The sequence below is a fragment of the Vulpes vulpes genome, chromosome 5, assembly GCF_048418805.1.
Source record: "Vulpes vulpes isolate BD-2025 chromosome 5, VulVul3, whole genome shotgun sequence".
Lineage (NCBI taxonomy): Eukaryota > Metazoa > Chordata > Mammalia > Carnivora > Canidae > Vulpes > Vulpes vulpes.
In genome coordinates, this window is record NC_132784.1 from 3,421,509 (window position 1) to 3,440,294 (window position 18,786).

Consider the following 18,786-nt stretch of genomic DNA (forward strand, 5'->3'; position numbering starts at 1 on the left):
GTCCACTTCTGGATTCTCTATTCTGTTCCATTGATCTATGTGTCTGGTTTTGTGCCAGTACCACACTGTCTTGCTGACCACAGCTTTGTAGTACGACCTGAAATCTGGCATTGTGATGCCCCCAGATATGGTTTGGTTTTTAAAATTCCCCTGGCTATTCGGGATCTTTTCTGATTCCACACAAATCTTAAAATAATTTGTTCCAACTTTCTGAAGAAAGTCCATGGTATTTTAATAGGGATTGCATTAAACATGTAAATTGCCCTGGGTAACATTGACATTTTCACAATATTAATTCTTCCAATCCATGAGCATGGAATATTTTTCCATCTCTTTGTGTCTTCCTCAATTTCCTTCAGAAGTGTTCTATAGTTTTTAGGGTATAGATCCTTTACCTCTTTGGTTAGGTTTATTCCTAGGTATCTTATGCTTTTGGGTGCAATTGTAAATGGGATTGACTCCTTAATTTCTCTTTCTTCAGTCTCATTGTTAGTGTATAGAAATGCCACTGAGTTCTGGGCATTGATTTTGTATCCTGCCATGCTACCAAATTGCTGTATGAGTTCTAGCAATCTTGGGGTGGAGGCTTTTGGGTTTCCTATGTAGAGTTTCATGTCATTGGCAAAGAGGGAGAGTTTGACTTCTTCTTTGCCAATTTGAATGCCTTTAATGTCTTTTTGTTGTCTGATTGCTGAGGCGAGGACTTCCAGTACTATGTTGAATAGCAGCGGTGAGAGTGGACATCCCTGTCTTGTTCCTGATCTTAGGGGAAAGGCTCCCAGTGCTTCCCCATTGAGAATGATATTTGCTGTGGGCTTTTCGTAGATGGCTTTTAAGATGTTGAGGAATGTTCCTCTATCCCAACACTCTGAAGAGTTTTGATCAGGAATGGATGCTGTATTTTGTCAAATGCTTTCTCTGCATGTGTTGAAAGGATCATATGGTTCTTGGTTTTTCTCTTGCTGATATGATGAATCACATTGATTGTTTTACGAGTGTTGAACCAGCCTTGCATCCTGTGGATAAATCTCACTTGGTCATGGTGAATAATCTTCTTAATGTACTGTTGGATCCTATCGGCTAGTATCTTGTTGAGAATTTTTGCATCCATGTTCATCAGGGATATTGGTCTATAATTCTCCTTTTTGGTGGGGTCTTTGGTTTCGGAATTAAGGTGATGCTGGCCTCATAGAACGAATTTGGCAGTACTCCATCTCTTTCTATCTTTCCAAACAGCTTTAGTAGAATAGGTATGGTTTCTTCTTTAAACGTTTGATAGAATCCCCAGGGAAGACATCTGGCCCTGGACTTTTGTGTCTTGGGAGGTTTTTCATGACTGCTTCAGTTTCCTCCCTGGTTATTGGCCTGTTCAGGTTTTCTGTTTCTTCCTGTTCCAGTTTTAGTAGTTTGTGGTTTTCCAGAAATGTGTCCATTTCTTCTAGGTTGCCTAATTTATTGGCGTAGAGCTGTTCATAATATGTTTTTGTTTCTGTTTTTGTTTTTGTTTGTTTTTTTTTCATAATATGTTTTTAAAATCGTTTGTATTCCCTTGGTGTTGGTAGTGATCTCTCCTTTCTCATTCATGATTTTATTAATTTGAGTCTTCTCTCTCTTTTTTTTTTTTTAATAAGGCTGGCTAATGGTTTATCTATCTTATTAATTCTTTCAAAGAACCAACTCCTGATTTTGTTGATCTGTTCCATAGTTCTTCAGGTCTCGATTTCATTGAGTTCAGCTCGAATTTTTATTAACTCTCTTCTTATGCTGGGTGTAGGATCTATTTGCTATTTTTTCTCTAGATCCTTTAGGTGTAAGGTTAGCTTTTGTATTTGAGTTCTTTCCAGTTTTTGGATGGCTGCTTGTATTGCGATGTATTTCCCCCTCAGGACTGCTTTTGCTGCATCCCAAAGATTTTGAACGGTTGTATCTTCATTCTCATTAGTTTCCATGAATCTTTTTAATTCTTCCTTAATCTCCTGGTTGACCCTTTAATCTTTTAGCAGGATGGTCCTTAACCTCCACGTGTTTGAAATCCTTCCAAACTTCTTGTTGTGATTTAGTTCTAATTTCAAGGCATTATGGTCTGAGAATACACAGAATAACCAATCTTTTTGGTATCGGTTCAGACCTGATTTGTGACACAGTATGTGATCTATTCTGGAGAAAGTTTCATGTGCACTTGAGAAGAATGTGTATTCAGTTGCATTTGGACGTAAAGTTCTGTAGATATCTGTGAAATCCATCTGGTCCAGTGTGTCATTTAAAGCTCTCGTTTCTTTGAAGATGTTGTGCTTAGAAGACCTATCAAGTGTACAAAGCGCTAGATTGAAGTCACCAAGTATAAGTGTATTATTATCTAAGTATATCTTAATTTTGGTTATTAATTGATTGATGTATTTGGCAGCTCCCACATTCGGGGCATATATATTGATGATTGTTAAGTCCTCTTGTTGGATAGATCCTTTAAGTATGATATAGTGTCCCTCTTCATCTCTCACTACAGTCTTCAGGATAAATTTTAGTTTATCTGATATAAGGATGGCTCCCCCTGCTTTCTTTTGAGGACCATTTGAATGGTAAGTGGTTCTCCAACCTTTTATTTTCAGGCTGTAGGTGTCCTTCTGTCTAAAATGAGTCTCTTGTAGACAGCAAACAGATGGGTCCTGCTTTTTTATCCAGTCTGACACTCTGTGCCTTTTGATGGGGTCATTAAGCCCATTCACGTTCAGAGTTACTATTGACAGATGAGTTTAGTGTCATCATATCTATTCAGTCCTTGTTTTTGTGGATTGTTCCACTGGACTTCTTCTTAAAGGGGAATTTTAAGAGTCCCCCTTAAAATTTCTTGCAGAGCTGGTTTGGTGGTCACATATTCTTCCAGTTCCTGCCTGTCTTGGAAGCTCTTTATCTCTCCTTCCATTCTGAATGAGAGCCTTGCTGGATAAAGTATTCTTGGTTGCATGTTCTTCTCATTTAGGACCCTGAATATATCCTGCCAGCCCTTTCTGGCCTGCCAGGTCTCTGTGGAGAGGTCTGCTGTTAATCTGATATTTCTCCCCATATATGTTAGGGATCTCTTGTCTCTTGCTGCTTTAAGGATCTTCTCTTTATCTTTGGGATTTGCAAGCTTCACTATTAAATGTCGAGGTATTGAACGGTTTTTATTGAATTTAGGGGGGCGATATCTCTATTTCCTGGATCTGAATCCCTGTTTCCCTTCCCAGATTAGGAAAGTTGTCAGCTATGATTTTTTCAAATACATATTCTGGCCCTCTGGCCCTTTCGACGCCCTCGGGAACCCCAATTAAATGTAGGTTTTTCTTCCTCGGCTGTCGTTTATTTCCCTTAATCTGTCTTCATGGTCTTTTAATTGTCTTTTTTTCCTCAGTTTCCCTCTTTGCCATCAACTTGTCTTCTATGTGACTCACTCGTTCTTCTACCTCGTTAACTCTCGTTGTTAGGACTTCTAGTTTGGATTGCATCTCATTCAATTGATTTTTAATTTCTGCCTGATTGGATGTAAATTCTGCAGTCATGAAGTCTCTTGAGTCCTTTATGCTTTTTTCTAGAGCCACCAGTAGCTGTATAATAGTGCTTCTGAATTGGCTTTCTGACATTGAATTGTAATCCAGATTTTGTAACTCTGTGGGAGCGAGGACTGTTTCTGATTCTTTCTTTTGAGGTGAGGTTTTCCTTCTAGTCATTTTGCTCAGTGTAGAGTGGCCAAACACAAGTTGTACTGGGAAAAGGAGAAAAAGAGAGAAGAGAAAGAAGAAAAGAAAAAGAAAAAAAGAATAAAAAGGGGGGGGAAAGCAAACAAAAATCAAAAATCAAAAAACAAAAAACAAGGGGGAGTATCCTTTGATTCTGTATACTGTAAATCCCTTGACTTCCCCTGGAACTTTCCAGTGCTGCTTGGTCAATAATTTGTTTTTCCCCTGTCTAGCTGGTCTTCTGGGGGAGGGGCCTGCTGTGATTTTCAGGTGTTAGCACTTGGGGGAGCTGCTCAGCCCCCTGCCTGTTGCAGGACTTAGTGAAAGATGTTTAAGGTGTTTATCAGGTGAGGCCACTGTGAGGCTCAGTGGGGGTTGTTCACCCCGTGAGGCCCCAGGAGGAACAATAGCAGTGGGGTGGCCAGCGCTGGAGCCCTGGATTCAGCTCCTGCAGTAACTACGGAGCTCTCAGTCTGCAGGGGCCTGGATGCTCCTGGGGCGGGGCCGCTGATCTGCTCAGCTCGGGGCAGGAGCGTCCTTGCTGTCCTGTGCCCTCCTGGCTTCTGCCTGTCCCAGGGGGAGCGCCGAATCCTGGGCTGTGTCCCCACGCCCTGTGCTCTGGGGCCTGCGCTGTTGGATTCGCGCTCCCGCCCCGCAGCCCCCTCCGCGGGGCCGCCGCCCGAGCTCCTCCAAGCTGCTCCCAGGGCCGCATAGCCCCCTCCGTGGAGCCTCTGCCAGAGCTGCCTCCGAGCTGCTCCTGCCCCCCCGCGCCCCCCCGCCGTGTATGCGCTGCAGCACTTTAGGGAGCTTGGCCGCAGGGTGTGGAGCGCTCTCCCCGGGCGCAGTTGCTGTTAGTGTCCCTGGGAGCCTGAGGGCATCCCCGCCCTCCTGGGCCGTGCTCTAACTCCCTGTAAGCGCCTTTGGGGGGGGGGGGGGGGATTGGTGAAACCTCTGCTTCTCCTGGCGAGGCTCTCCTGTCCTGGGGACACTCGCCCCGGCCTCAGCGTGGTCCTCGCGGGGCCCCTCCCCTTGGATGCCTTTTGTTTCTTTATTTCTTTTTTCCCCATTTTCCTACCTTAATAGAAGCGTGAACTCTTCTCACTGTAGCGTTCCAGCTGTTCTCTCTTTAAATCTCAGGCCGAATTCGTAGATTTTCAGGATGATTTGAAGGTTATCGAGGTAATTTGGTGGGGACAGGTGACTTGGGGACCCTACTCTTCCGCCATTTTGCCCTGCCCCCGCAAATTTGGGCTCTATCACTGTGTGACCTTGGACAGGATACATAATCTCTCTGTGCTTCAGTTCCTCATTTTTAAGGAGGGTAATAATAGTGTCCAACTCATAGGATTTTTGTAAGGATTACATGAGTTAATGTGTGTAATATGCTTAAAACATTGTATTTAGAAAACACTTGAAAGTTAGCTATGATGATGACATACTTGATATTGAGATCATATTTAAAGCCATGGGAATGGATGCCATTACCTACGGAGATAGTAAGAGGAGGGAAGAGAGACTGAGCTTTGATGAACTCCAACTCAGTTAAACCCACTTTTAAAACTCTAAAATAGGGGCAGCCCCGGTGGCTCAGTGGTTTAGTGCCGCCTTCAGCCCAGAGTGTGGTCCTGGAGACCCAGAATCTAGTCCTGCATTGGGCTTCCTGCATGGATCCTGTTTCTCCCTCTGCCTGTGTCTCTGCCTCTCTCTCTCTCTCTCTCTCTTTCTCTCTGTGTCTCTCATGAATAAATAAATAAAATATTTTAAAAAAAAAGTAAAAAAGAACTGCTTTCAGGGATCCGGTATGTAAGGGAAGGGCATGACATGAGACCAAAGCAGTTGGCAGAGGTGTTTCAAATTTGAGAGTGCTTAAAACTTTGTACTATAGAGCATACCCAGAGATCTCATTTTGTAAATACTGCGTTGTGATCTATATTTAATGATCACTTTATTTAATCAGTCAGTAAGGATAAATATACACACACACAGTTGACCCTTGAACAACACAAGTTTAAACTCTGTGGGTCCAACTATTTGTGGATTTTTTTTTCATTAACTGCAGTTCTCTAAATGTATTTTCCTTATGACTTTCTTAACCTTTTCTGTAGCTTACTTTATTGTAAGAATACAGTATATATACATATACTGTATATACAATACATACAGTACAATACAATATAATACATATAATATACAAAATATGTGTTAACTGTATGTTATCAGTAAGGTTTCCAGTCAACAATAGGCTATTAGCAGTTAAAATTTCTAGAATTTTCAGAAGTTATATGTGGATTTTCTTTCTTTCTTTTTTTTTATATGTGGATTTTTTTAAATTTTATTTATTTATTCATGAAAGACACACACACACAGAGAGAGGCAGAGACACAGGCAGAGGGAGAAGCAGGCTCCATGCAGGGAGCCCGACATGGGACTCAATCCTGGGTCTCCAGGATCAGGCCCTGGGCTGAAGGCGGTGCTAAACCGCTGAGCCACCCGGGCTGCCCTATAAGTGGATTTTCAATTGCGCTGAGGTGGTGGGGAGGAGGTGCCACTAACTCTTGTGTTAGGGTCAACTGTAAATAAGAAATTAAAAATACACTTTTATTGGTTTTGAGGGACTTTTTTGAGCTATTGGGTATTTGCTTCCTTCTTGTATATGTCACATCATAAATATGGCCATATTCAGGGCAAAGAGAACATTCTATCCAGTTTCTGGTGATAGAGTAGAATCTGCTACACAATGCCTGAGCCAGATCTCTTGTATGGAATGGAGCTTGCTGGTGAGTGTGAGAGGATGAGGACATGGCTCCAGATCTAAAAGAAATAGGAGCTTTTCACCTTAGGATCTGCTCGGCTTAGGCAGACCTCACTAGTCAAGTACAAAACCTGATAGCTTACAGAACCTCATAGGGAAATTGTTCAAGCCAATTTCTCTTTAGCTTTCATGATGAGAAAAGTAAAGGAACTGAGGGCAGCAACCCTCCAGGGGGTCCTTTTCTGACCTTGCCAGAAAGAGTGATAAACTATCCTGGTAAATGAGGCTAGAAGCAAGCAGATTTAAAAGCATTACGGGGCAAATAGATTTGTTAAGAGAAAAGCAAGATATAAAACTGGATATGCAACATGGTCTCAAGTTTGTAAAATTAAAATATGACCTAGGAGAAGAATTTCCATATAATTAATAGTGATTATTTCCAAATGGCAGGATGAGTGATAGCTGTTTTCTTTGCATACTTTTACTTTTTCTATATTTCCCCCAATTTTATAATGTACAGTTTTTATTTATTTTTAGTTTTATTTTTTTCATTGTGCAGTTTTTAAATGGTGAGGGAAAAGGAAAGATAGTTGGTTGCTTTTAAAGTTTAAGCCCGTGAGTTCATAATGAAACTTAACATAAAAACTAATTGATCATTGTTCCTAGGGAACCAACTTACTTCATATGTATTCTGCTTTTCTGTTACAAACTCTATTACTGAGGACTAAAAAGTAGATGAAAGGAAACTTACCTGTATAGATGTATGTTGGTTAACAAATGAAAAAGGAATAATAGAATAGTACCATTTTGCAACTACTAAGGTATTAATAGATCTAAACATTAAATACGAACAGTTGCTAACATCACTAAAAGAGAGACATTCCAGCATTATGTACTTCCTATTTGTACAATAATACATCATTTATTTAAATAGTTTCGCTTGCCAAAGAAATTGAACCCAAATCTGATCAAACCTCTAGGTTCAACTACTGAGTTATGGAGCATATATAGGACAGATAAACATGTTAAATGACTCCTTGGGATGGAGTTATTAGCAAGATCTAGACCATAAGAAAGCTATAAGAAACAACTTAGATTCTTCATAAATTATAAAGGAAAAAACGAGATTGGAGGGAACTTTAAGAAAGACTTGAAAGATATATCAGTGAGTCTCAATATATGATGGATGGACTTTATTTAGATTTTGATTTTTTTAAATGTTAAAAATAGTATGTAATATTAAGGAGTTATTGTCCATTCTCTTAGGTGTGAGAAGAGTTTATATTATTATTTTTTTACTTATTTTTTTTTAGAGTTTATATTTTAAAGACATGTAGTAAACTGTTAATTAATCATGATGTGTTGAATTTGCTTCAGATAATATGGGAGGGAGGAGGGAGTGGCTAGCAGAGTATGTATGGTGGGGGAAGATTGTCCTGATGATTGGGGCTGGGTTATGGGTATGTATACTATCCCGTCTGCTTTTGTATGTTTGAAAAGTTTCCTAAAGCACTTACTTTTAATATAGTAAAAATAAACTTTAAAATATTAGAAAGTTATTTTGGAAGGTTGGCTATACGTTTTCTTTTCAGTCCTTCATATGAGTAGGCATTGTTTCACCACTGGTGAAACTCTATGACTCTCCCAGTCTGTGACCTGCCTAGGACTATTCTTTCCCAGCTCATAGTAAAAAGTGGCTTGTTTGTTGTCCTTCCTTTGGCTAAATATTTTACCGTCACTGGGTTGTTTTGATAGAATCATTCTGTAAGTTTTGGATGGTGGGAGATGTTAAATAAGCAGTGCTGTTTTTGAGGGTCACTGGTACTATGGTACACTTAGGCTTATAGCATGCAGAGAATGGATCCAGGACCCTTCCTGGAGAGGGGCTTTAGGGAGCCATGATTGACTAGGCTGGGGAATTTGCTGGGAGAACAGAAGGACAAGTACTGAAGTCCATGGGGAGGATGCACAGTCTACATTCTCTCTGTTCTTTAATGCAGATATTCTCTACTATTCACTCTCCTTAGGAGCCATAAAAAAAAAAAAAAAAGAAAGGATAAAAGGACAAATAAAGAGTGGGGTTTCTTTTTAAATATAAAATATGGTTAAGGTTATGGAAGACTTAAAAATGAGAATGAAAATAATTTATGTCCATAAGACAGAAACCAGCTTTATAATTCTAGAAGAAAGATTGAGTTTTAAAAATGACAAAAAGGAGAAGAGAGAGAAAAAATAAATGAATCTAGCACCTAGATCTTGATTTCTGTTAGACCATTCTCCACTAAAAGGAACCAGGACTCCTTGGAGGAATGATTGATTCTAGGACTGATGCAGGAAATACATAGGATGAGCCCAGAGCATCTTTTAGTGCCAGAAAGTAAGAAAACACTTAAAAAATAAAAACCTCACGTGAAACAATGATTCAGGGTATGGCTGAGGGACACAGAAGCTAATACAAAAGCTCCCAATGGCCAAAGCTGGAACAACTTGAGAAAAAAAAAAAAGTCATTATTTGATTATAACTCAAAGAACAAAATAAATATCCATGTGGTCATACTGATACAAATGTACAAATGGAAGGTTGAGTGAATAAATGTGAGAGAGGAGACAAATGTCCCATGCAGAATAATTACAAACAATTTATGTAGCTACTTGGCCTGGAGCATAAGTCCTTGTACCTAGATTGTGGGCTGGACATGATAAACTACTTCGAAAGAGTGCTGTATGGAAAGGGGAGAAAAGTAACTCAACAGTGGGGAGTTCAGCAAACACTACCTCACACTACCATGCAATCAAAGTCAGTTTGTAGTAAATACAATTAAAAGTTTATTATAAAAGTAAATGAAATTTTAAGACTGAACGCTCAAAGCTTACTTAGAAGAGATTTAAAGTATGTAGAGAAATTGAGAAATAAAATTAGTATAAAACAAAATCTAATACTAAGAAAAACTATAAAATGTAAGGTAACTAACATTAAGTTACAGTAATGGGGAAAGTGTTAGAAGTTGTTGATTATGAAAGTCCACAGGAAGTTCCCGGAAGAAGCTAGCTTCTTAGGGAAATAAGCTGCAGCATGGGCTTCTTGCTTTGTGACAGAAAGTGGGACCACGAACCTGTTGTTGGTTTCTGTATCCTTCTCTGAGATTCACATTCTTATCCCTTCTCTCCTTTTTCTTCTTAGTCATCCTCACCTCCTCCCAGCCCCAGTCCTTTACAGTTGGTGAATCTTCTTAGGTCAAAGGTACACACAGCTGACTCTCAAAATTCAGTGTTTGTGCAATAAATCCTTAATGAGCCCTGGCGGTGTGACTGGCATTATGCCAGGTACAGTTGGGGCGACAACAAAGCAGCCGAATTTTGGAAACAGACTGAAGAGTCTGCTAAGTAATTTTCTGCAGTTGTGGTGGTGGTGGTGTTTTTTTTTTTTTTTTTTTTTTTTTAATTCCAAACAGCCAATTAAACTAATGAAGATGTTTTCATATTTTTAGGTGCAAATATTTTGCGGGATTCAACAGGCAACGTCAAACTAGGAGATTTTGGGGCCAGCAAACGGCTTCAAACCATCTGTCTTTCAGGGACAGGGATGAAGTCTGTCACAGGCACACCATACTGGATGAGCCCTGAAGTAATTAGTGGAGAAGGCTATGGCAGAAAAGCAGACATCTGGTGGGTTTTGATGCTAGGTTTTCCTGAAAACACCTGCCTTCTTACATAATTCCACCCAAAATGGAAATTACTAAACCAGATTTAAATGATCTTTTGTACTTTCGAAATACGATGTCAGTATTACAAGGGTTACTGTCGTTTTAATTTTGCCTCCTGTGGCTTGATAATTAACTAAATAAATGGAGTTCTTGAACCTGTCTTCAGGATTTCATCTAAATAAATTTCAGCATTAGAAAACTATCTTCATTTTATTTCTCTGAAGAACTTTAAGAGCTATTTTTTTCATTAGTATCATGTAATTCAGTTAATTTTAAGTTAGAACATAAAGTGTCTATTTCCTACTTCCCACCCAGAAAAGCATTTAATAGATATTCATTTTAGGCACTTAAAGGCAAACAAAATCTCTAATGTTAATGTTTTTTGTAAGATAAAAGACAAAATTATATTAAATGTCAGGTTAGAGAATTATATAAAGCAAAAATTATGAAATGAATAATGTTCTTTGCCTAACCACTTGAGTTAATCCTTAAATTGTGGTTTGTTTTCATTGATTTTTAGTTTAAATTATAGTTTTATAAATTACAACCTTTTAATAAAACTTTAAACTTGAAATCAAATTGTATTTAAATGTATACAGACTTCAGTTCTGTTTCTTATGTGGTAGTTTAGTGGCTTTCCTTCATGATGATACTGTTTGTGTAATTTTTTTTTTTTTTCCCTAGGAGTGTGGGCTGTACTGTGGTGGAAATGCTAACTGAAAAGCCTCCTTGGGCAGAATTTGAAGCTATGGCTGCCATCTTTAAAATCGCCACTCAGCCAACAAACCCAAAGCTGCCACCTCATGTCTCAGACTATACTCGAGATTTCCTCAAAAGGATCTTTATAGAGGCCAAACTGAGACCTTCAGCTGATGAACTGTTAAGGCACATGTTTGTGCATTATCACTAGCAGCCAGTAACCTCTCCTGTGCCTCTACCCAGCTCCCATCAATTCATTCACCTTCTCTCTGACTGCACTTTTCTTTTTTATAAAAAAGAGAGATGGGGAGAAAAAAAGACAAGAGGGAAAGTATTTCTCTTGATTCTTGGTTAAATTGTTTAATAATAATAGTAACCCCAAATTTTTATATTTAATCTTTTTTTTTCCCTTACAAGAACTTGAAACTCCTTTTTTTTTTTTTAATTTTTTATAATGTACTGATGTGGTTCAGAGAGATAAAGCACTTTAGTACATAGTTGCTCTTTTTAGTACAAACAAATCATTTAGAATACCTAAGGATTGTAGACTCTTTCCCCATGTCACTGACAGATTGGTGGTGATGGGGAGATATGGAAAACAAGGAGAAGAAAATGATGTATGATTTGTAGTTTTTAGTGATTAGTATTTAAAATAGATCCTCATTTGTGGGGTTGAGCCCTATACTTGAGTTTAGGGTAGGTACTCAACTTAAAGAATATAGGTTCCTTCTTGTATCTGTATTCTTTAGATCCTAACCTCTGTCTACCAAGCTTTTTGCTCAGTAGGAATCTTGATAGAAAATATGAATCTCTTAAGAGGTATGTTTATTTGTTAATCCTAACAAGTATAATAAGCAAATACACTATAATAGATCCATGTTACTGGAATCTATAAACCTTGAGGGATAACTTTCTGCTTAAAAAAAAAAAAAAGTAGTTTAAAGCAGATACGGGAAGTCAGTGAGCAAATCAAATTAAAAGGCAAAAAGAGATTGGTCTAATTCAATGTGTGGGCAGAATCTACATTTGCCAGTTAATAGAAATAATGAAACGAAGAACTAAATGTTGTTTAGCATATTTTAAACTGTGGTTTTTACTGGAGGGAGAAAGTCCCAAAATTAAGGGAAAAGAGAAATAAAATCATGTATACTATATCTTCTTATTTCTAGCTCCTGATTCCCCATAGATAACATTCTTTGGGAACTAAGAATTTAACTTGGGAGTATCCACGTATTATAGCTAGTGTCATGAGATAAAAACCTTGTTCTTGGGATCACAGAATACTAAAGCACCTCAAAAACTAGCTTACTATGTAAAACAGTGGTTCTCAGGTGTTGGGTGGGGATAATTTTCCTTTGCATTTGGCAATGCCTGGAGATGATGTCTCTTGTGTCACAACTAGAAGAATGCTAATGGCATTGAGTAGTCTGAGGCCAGGGGTGCTGCTAGACAAACTACACGATACTAATACAGCATCCCCATCTTCCAGCAAAGAATTATCCTGCACAAGTGTTGAAAGTGCTGAAGTTGAGAACCCTGATTCAAAAACCATCCCCAGTTATAAACTGAAAACAGCCATTTACAGAGCAGATTCCTTGCAAAAAGTGAATTTCAGAGAGAAAGTGATGCAATGCATAATAAGGGTTTTACAAGAGCAGATACCACTACTTTAAGTCAAGGGTGAACAATCTCAACAAACAAATAGCAATCCTTTCCTTACCAGCTGCGTATTATACCTAAATCAGTAACTTCCATTGTAGAAACAAAATTTAAACATGGAGCCTATTAAACTCCTCCATCTGTATATATTCTTCCCTCAAAAGTCAGTTTATTATTGTGGGAAAAGAAAAGCATATCGAAACAAAGTATCAACTACTTATAAAGGAAGTCCTGTAAGGAAGATTTAAAACTGCCAGGTATTTCTAATGTAATGTATCCACTATAAGAGCAGGGACATCCAGTGGAAAGAGGTAGCTAGGAAACTCCCACTATCTCTAATGGACTTGTTTGTGCTAACAGAAAAATACGAATAATATCAGTAATTTGGCTACTTGCAATTTGTCACAGCATTGTAAAGCAAGTGCTGAGTACTTTATTTTTAGAGGTTAAAAAATGGTAGTCTTTCTGGAGGCCTGGAATGTGATGCCTTTCATAGGATTGATTCATAAGGGACTCTGGTATTTTATTTTTTGCTGAAAGATATGCTCTTCTAGGGACTCTTTTAAAATTCTTTGTTCCTGAAGTTAGGTAGATCTTGGTTTCCTGTATCAAGGTCCTATCTGGCATTTTCTGTAGGAATATTTGAAATTCCAATTTCAAATTGGAATAGTCTTGAGAAAAAGTCAAAACACAAAGCTTCTCCCATACCTTTATAATCAAAGGAAGCAGCTTACAAGGAAGAGTATGAATTAGTGGCCCCCTCCCCCTGGAAAATCAACTGCCAAATCTTGTGCTATAAACATAGTCTCCAAGGATGTGGATCTATTATAATTCCTTTGTCTTTTATGAGGGAAGGCATTTCTTCTGCTTGAGCGAGATCATGATATCTGAACCAGTGGGCTTTTTCTTCATTCCTTTGTCTCGTGTGGTTTCAGTTTCATTTTAGCTCATTTTTTGGTCTGCCAGGGTAACCAGCAGTGCAGAATATGAGACAAATGCTCTTTAGAGAGAAATCTTGGGGTGCTGTGAAACCCAATGCAAAATCATTTGCTTTTTTCAGTCTCTTTTTTCTTCTCTAAATGCTGTGGAAGGTAAAATCACCTGAAAGAAACTACTACTTAAGCCCTGCTGCAGAAGACCTTTGTTTTATAAGAAAAATATGGGAAAATATTGTTCTTTATGTAAAGACTTAAAAATAGACTAATAGTTTACAGAATTATAAAATGTGATGTGAATTTATTTCAAACAAGTTGTAAAGGTACCAAAAACAACAATAAAAGTTAATATATATAAAAACTACTAGAACAAAAAAGCTTGAAGTGGAATGAGGTATGAAAGAAAAGTAAATTTTAAAAAATTTTTGAAAGGAAACCCTTCTATTGGGGGGGCAGTTAAATATAACACTCCAATTTTTTGCTTTCTAATAATGCTATGGATCAACAAATGAAATTTGAAATTTTAAAAATGACTCTAAATGTATTTTGTTTTTTAAATGCACAACTGATTCTTCTATACTGTAATGTTTCTTTGTTGAGGCTGGAAAGTGGCCAGACTGCTGACTTTGTGCCTTTAAAATGCATTCTGCTTTGATAGTGGCAGACTTTTTGGTGCTGGAGAAGATTCACTAGCAGTCTTATATGTGCTTTTCAGGAAATATCTTTCTACTTAGGCCTTGAGAGATTCAAAATGGCATGACTTAGGCTTGGACCAAATATAAGATCTTTTACATTGCAAACAAACTGTATTGAATAAAAGGGTTGAAAAATACCATAATGACTAATGGAAATTTTGATGGTTGGTAATTCTTTAAAATGTATTTAAAAGTATACAGACTTTGAAATTTTCAGTATGGCTATCTTGAAAATTTTTCAATTTTTCTCTTTTACGAAACATGTTTCTAACTTGAGAATGGTTAAAGATGATTGCCTTAGTTCTCAAAGGCAGTCAACCTTATTATAATTTATGTAAGAGCTTGAGATGTTAGTACACAGACTGAAACGTAAAAGAAAAATTAAAACTTTATTTCAGAATAAATCGAATTGGCTTTCACTTGAGAGAGCCTTTATCTTATTCCCAATAGAAAGTACATTAAAAAAAAAGATGGAATGATTTCTTTACAAGAGCCCTCTGCTACTTTAGCTCTTACTTATGTCAGGTCTGGTCTGTAGTACTTCTGAGATGGAGTTGTTGAAAGATACATGTAATCACTAAGAAGTCAAATCTGAATAGTTTATAGGGACACCAAGCTAGGGTGCAAAAGCCAAGATGTTTGTCAGATGCAGACTCTTTGAGCCACAGCAGAGCTTTGTGCTAGTGGTTTCATTTGAAGTCTAGAGACCAATAGCTTGATACAGGATCACCTGGTGTTAGTCAAGTATAGGAATCTATCAGTTTCTTTTAAAGAGGGTGAATCTTTTTCACTTGTTTATTCAATAATTGTAGCTTATTATGGCAGGTACTAGATTAACTTAAGTAGGTCACAGTCTAGGAGGAAACACAGGCAAACAAATATACTTACTTTATGGCATACCCTAACTCTGAAAGTTCAGCAGTGATGTTTTAAAATGTAATTGTTTTTTATGAAATGAGGGGAAAGCAATTTTAGGCAATCATTGGCTGTTATAAACTAAAATGCCATTAACAGGGATTAAAAGTATCCCCACAGTGGAGGGACCCTATAGGTCAGGTGTCCTCTGTCTCAGGACTCTCTCTTATATAAAAGCCCAGCCCCTACTCTATTCCACTGATGAGGGGTATATATTCCATAACAGTGAGGTTTTTTCCTGCTTTTTCCTTTAAAGGGAAAACAATTTTTTTTCAATATAAATTGTTAAAATGCCCAAAACATTTGATAGAAGTTGAATTCTGTCAGCAGTGTTACATATACTAGGATAGGGACAGTTTCTTAAGACCTTATTGTTTTATATTAAGTTTGTCCTTTTTACAAATGTAATGCTCATATTTATTTGGATTTTAAGATTGTTAATGAAAAGCAATTTAATTGTTCATTTTTTGGTAGTGCCTTTTTCCTCTGTATGCCTTAATTTTATTTTATATTAATAATAACTCAAGTTACCCACCGAAATGAAGGTTTTTTCCAAATCAGTAGGCTTCAAGAATTCATTTGGCCTTAGGACTGTGTATTGGCCCGTAAACCTTTCTTAATGCCTGCTTCCCCCTCCTACTCTTTTCTACCTCTTTTTATTTTGCATACATATATGTATGTATGTTAGAGGAGAAACATGAGCATTAGTCTGTGATAGACACACTGCAGTCTCCACTAGACGTGAATGCCTACAATAAGGATAGAAAGAGGTATTCTAATTCTAAAGAGACGTAGCAAATTGTTTTCCATTTTGGTAACTTGACTTTCAATCGCATTGGCACTGTCCAAATTCTTTGTATATCATGGTTCAGTTATGATTTTCATAGCAGAGCTAGAATGGTTAATTTTGCCCTAAAGAGGTCACTTACATGGTTTACAAATGTTAAGGCAATGAGACTTAGGGCAATGTGCAAGGAATCCAGGGATGGCAGTTCTGATCCTTCCTTTTTAACTAACATTTTGACTAAAACTCTAGCTTTTCTGTGAAGAGAGAGAATGTGTGTGTGTGTGTGTGTGTGTGTGTGTGTGTGTATGCTTGTATGTGTTTGGGAGTTGGGGCAGGGGTGGGAAGGAAGGAAAGGTATGAATGTTCAATTAGATTAGTCTCTGTTCTTAGAACAACTGAAATGTGTATGACCTACTGATGATGGATGAGTGTAATCGTCTTCAGGTAGGAATGCCAGCACATTTTCCACAGTAGCTAGTATAAGTGATTGTTTAATAAAGGTATTTATTGTAAATTGCCAAGCTCTTGGTTGGTAAAAGTAGATTAAAATTGAATTTGTATGTGTTTATAATAGTGAGCTTATATATAATTCCAAAATAGAAAATAATTGATTTTGCATAGGTCTTCATGAGCTCTTTGGAATAGAAATTCTTCTAGACATTATGAAAACAAGCTTCCTTAGCTTACCAAGTGTTCAAAAGGAAATTGTCTTATACCTCTTTTTGGTTGGCTAGGGAAGGCATGCTGTGAAGCCACTGTTCCTACTTCATAGTTGTCTTTAGCTTTGCTTTGACTTCTGCCACAGTCTGGACAGGATGCCAAAATAGGTGTGGGAAGTATCAGGGCCAACCATCTCTCCATACTCACCTTTCAATGCTGTGTAGATGTTGGTGAGCTTTCAGGGGAGTGTAGAGAATCTTCTCTGGGTGATAGTGAGAGCAGACATGGTTCAGTTTCAGAAAGTTGAGGGAGGAGTCATAGCTAGAGTAAAGAAAAGAAAATTTTATTTGTTGCTTGTATACAGTCTCATGTAATTCTTCAAATTTTTCATAAGTATACATTTTAATTGATAGTAATATGATATTTTTTGTTAATAATAGCAAAGGCATTGAGTCAGTGAGTGTTATTCCCTATGTCTGATGATTCATGGTTTGTATTCACAATCTGTATTATCAGAATCACTTTAAACCAAAGCTTTTTTATTCCCTGCACACATAGCCAAAAGATTATCACTGTTACTTCTGCCCACCTGTAAGCTAATAATATAAACATGATAAAGCAGGTACTTGTAGAATTTGTATCTCGGTCTACTCTTAAAGTAAAAAGACAGGTGCTCAGTGTTTGCATTTAGACATACAGAACATACTTCAACTATTACAGAACTACATAAACATTACAGACTTGAGCTTGTACATGTGCCAATCTTACTGTCATTTGACCATAGATGCATATACATATACATTGACATATGATGCTTCAGGTTGGTGGCATACTTTCTTCCTAGTGTCTTAACATTTATGAACTTGTGTTTGACTTGAGGGGCATTTTAGGAAAGCTGTGAAGAAAAGTAGGTTATGAACTGAAGTCTGCTCTGTGCCATAGACATTTTGGAAGGTAAGGAAGAGCCTGCTCTCCAGTATACATGCAGAATTTGTCCCCAGATAAGGATTTCTGAGTCCCTTCATGCCAGTTAAGAATGGTGAAGTTTGTGACTATACTGAAAAGTACTTTTGTGTTCATTTATTTATATATATTAAGAATTTAAAAAAACAAACATAATTAGTTGTGATTTTAGCATAAGCGTTACATGGAGGGGAGAGAGAAATAACAGAGTCACATCTTAAGCTCTATTAGATACTTAGGCTCCAAAATGAATTTGACATATTCTCATTTTTCCAAAGACTTTTTTTTACCTGGAATAAGAAGAGAGGACTAGTGAAAACATTTGAGTTGGAAAGGCTTATGGGCAAAGGAAAGTGGGCCAAACCCTTGCAATATACCCTGAGTGCAAATACAGTGTCTACGGATAAGAATACTTCTTTAAAAACAAACATTTATTTGTAATACAATTTTAATTAGTAAGTAAAAGGTTTACATTTTTTCTATTGCTGTTGGTTTTAAAATTTGCTACCCTGTATTCTGAAATATTATAAGAGTTAATACCAAAAATACTTTTAATGTCTGACATCTCTTACATTTCACATGGTTCTTTTTATTCAGATATCATTGTAAATAAAAGTAAACTTGGATAAATTTGAGAATAAACTTTTAATTGTTGCAAACTATGATTATCAATTTGTAAATTTACCCTTTGACCTAATGTACATTTTTAAATGTAGTCATTAAATTGTCTATATTTAATCTATTAGTTTCTCTCTGTAAACGTTTTTAATCTCAGTTGAATGCTGGGCAGTTTATAATTATGTACAAAGATGTTTTTTTCCTATCAAAGTTGACTTTTGCACATTTTTGGAAATGTTTAATTTGTACACTGATTTACTACTCTGACCAATAATTGTTGATGGGTGTATGAGTATCATGAATGCGTGCATTGAACTACTGTCTGTGTCTTTATGTTTTAACTTCTTTCAAGAAGTAGCCATCAGTAACTGCACTGCTATTACTGACTTAAATGGACCTTCTTGCTTTTACAAAGTATACTTATCTACAAAGTATACTTATTCTTTGTTGAAGAACTCAGGAGTTCAACATCACTTTCTGATTTTATATGTATTCTAAAATCCATGACTGAGTTGAAAGTATGCTTGTAACTGCGTATCAGGGGATGTGTGTGTCGAGATGTCTTTGTCTGTCTGTAGGCACATGTATATATCCCAGTAATTTCTTATTTTCATTTCATTTCTACATTTTTATGAGCTTGTTTTATAAGGGTACTGTTTAGTTAGAATAATTAAATATATATAAAA

General features: G+C 37.2%; 1 protein-coding gene across 4 annotated transcripts in view; it reads left to right on the forward strand.

The window, feature by feature from the left end:
* The window catches only part of MAP3K2 (mitogen-activated protein kinase kinase kinase 2), an 88,901-nt gene extending 74,363 nt beyond the window's left edge, over positions 1 to 14,538 (forward strand). For all 4 annotated transcript variants that reach the window (XM_026015650.2, XM_026015651.2, XM_072757488.1 and 1 more), the window contains exons 16-17: positions 9,954 to 10,131; positions 10,854 to 14,538. In XM_026015650.2, coding sequence (XP_025871435.2) covers positions 9,954 to 10,131; positions 10,854 to 11,079 — 404 coding nt within the window. In that variant the 3' untranslated portion in view covers positions 11,080 to 14,538. The remainder of the gene's footprint in view (positions 1 to 9,953; positions 10,132 to 10,853) is intronic.
* The last annotated feature ends 4,248 nt before the right edge of the window (positions 14,539 to 18,786 follow it).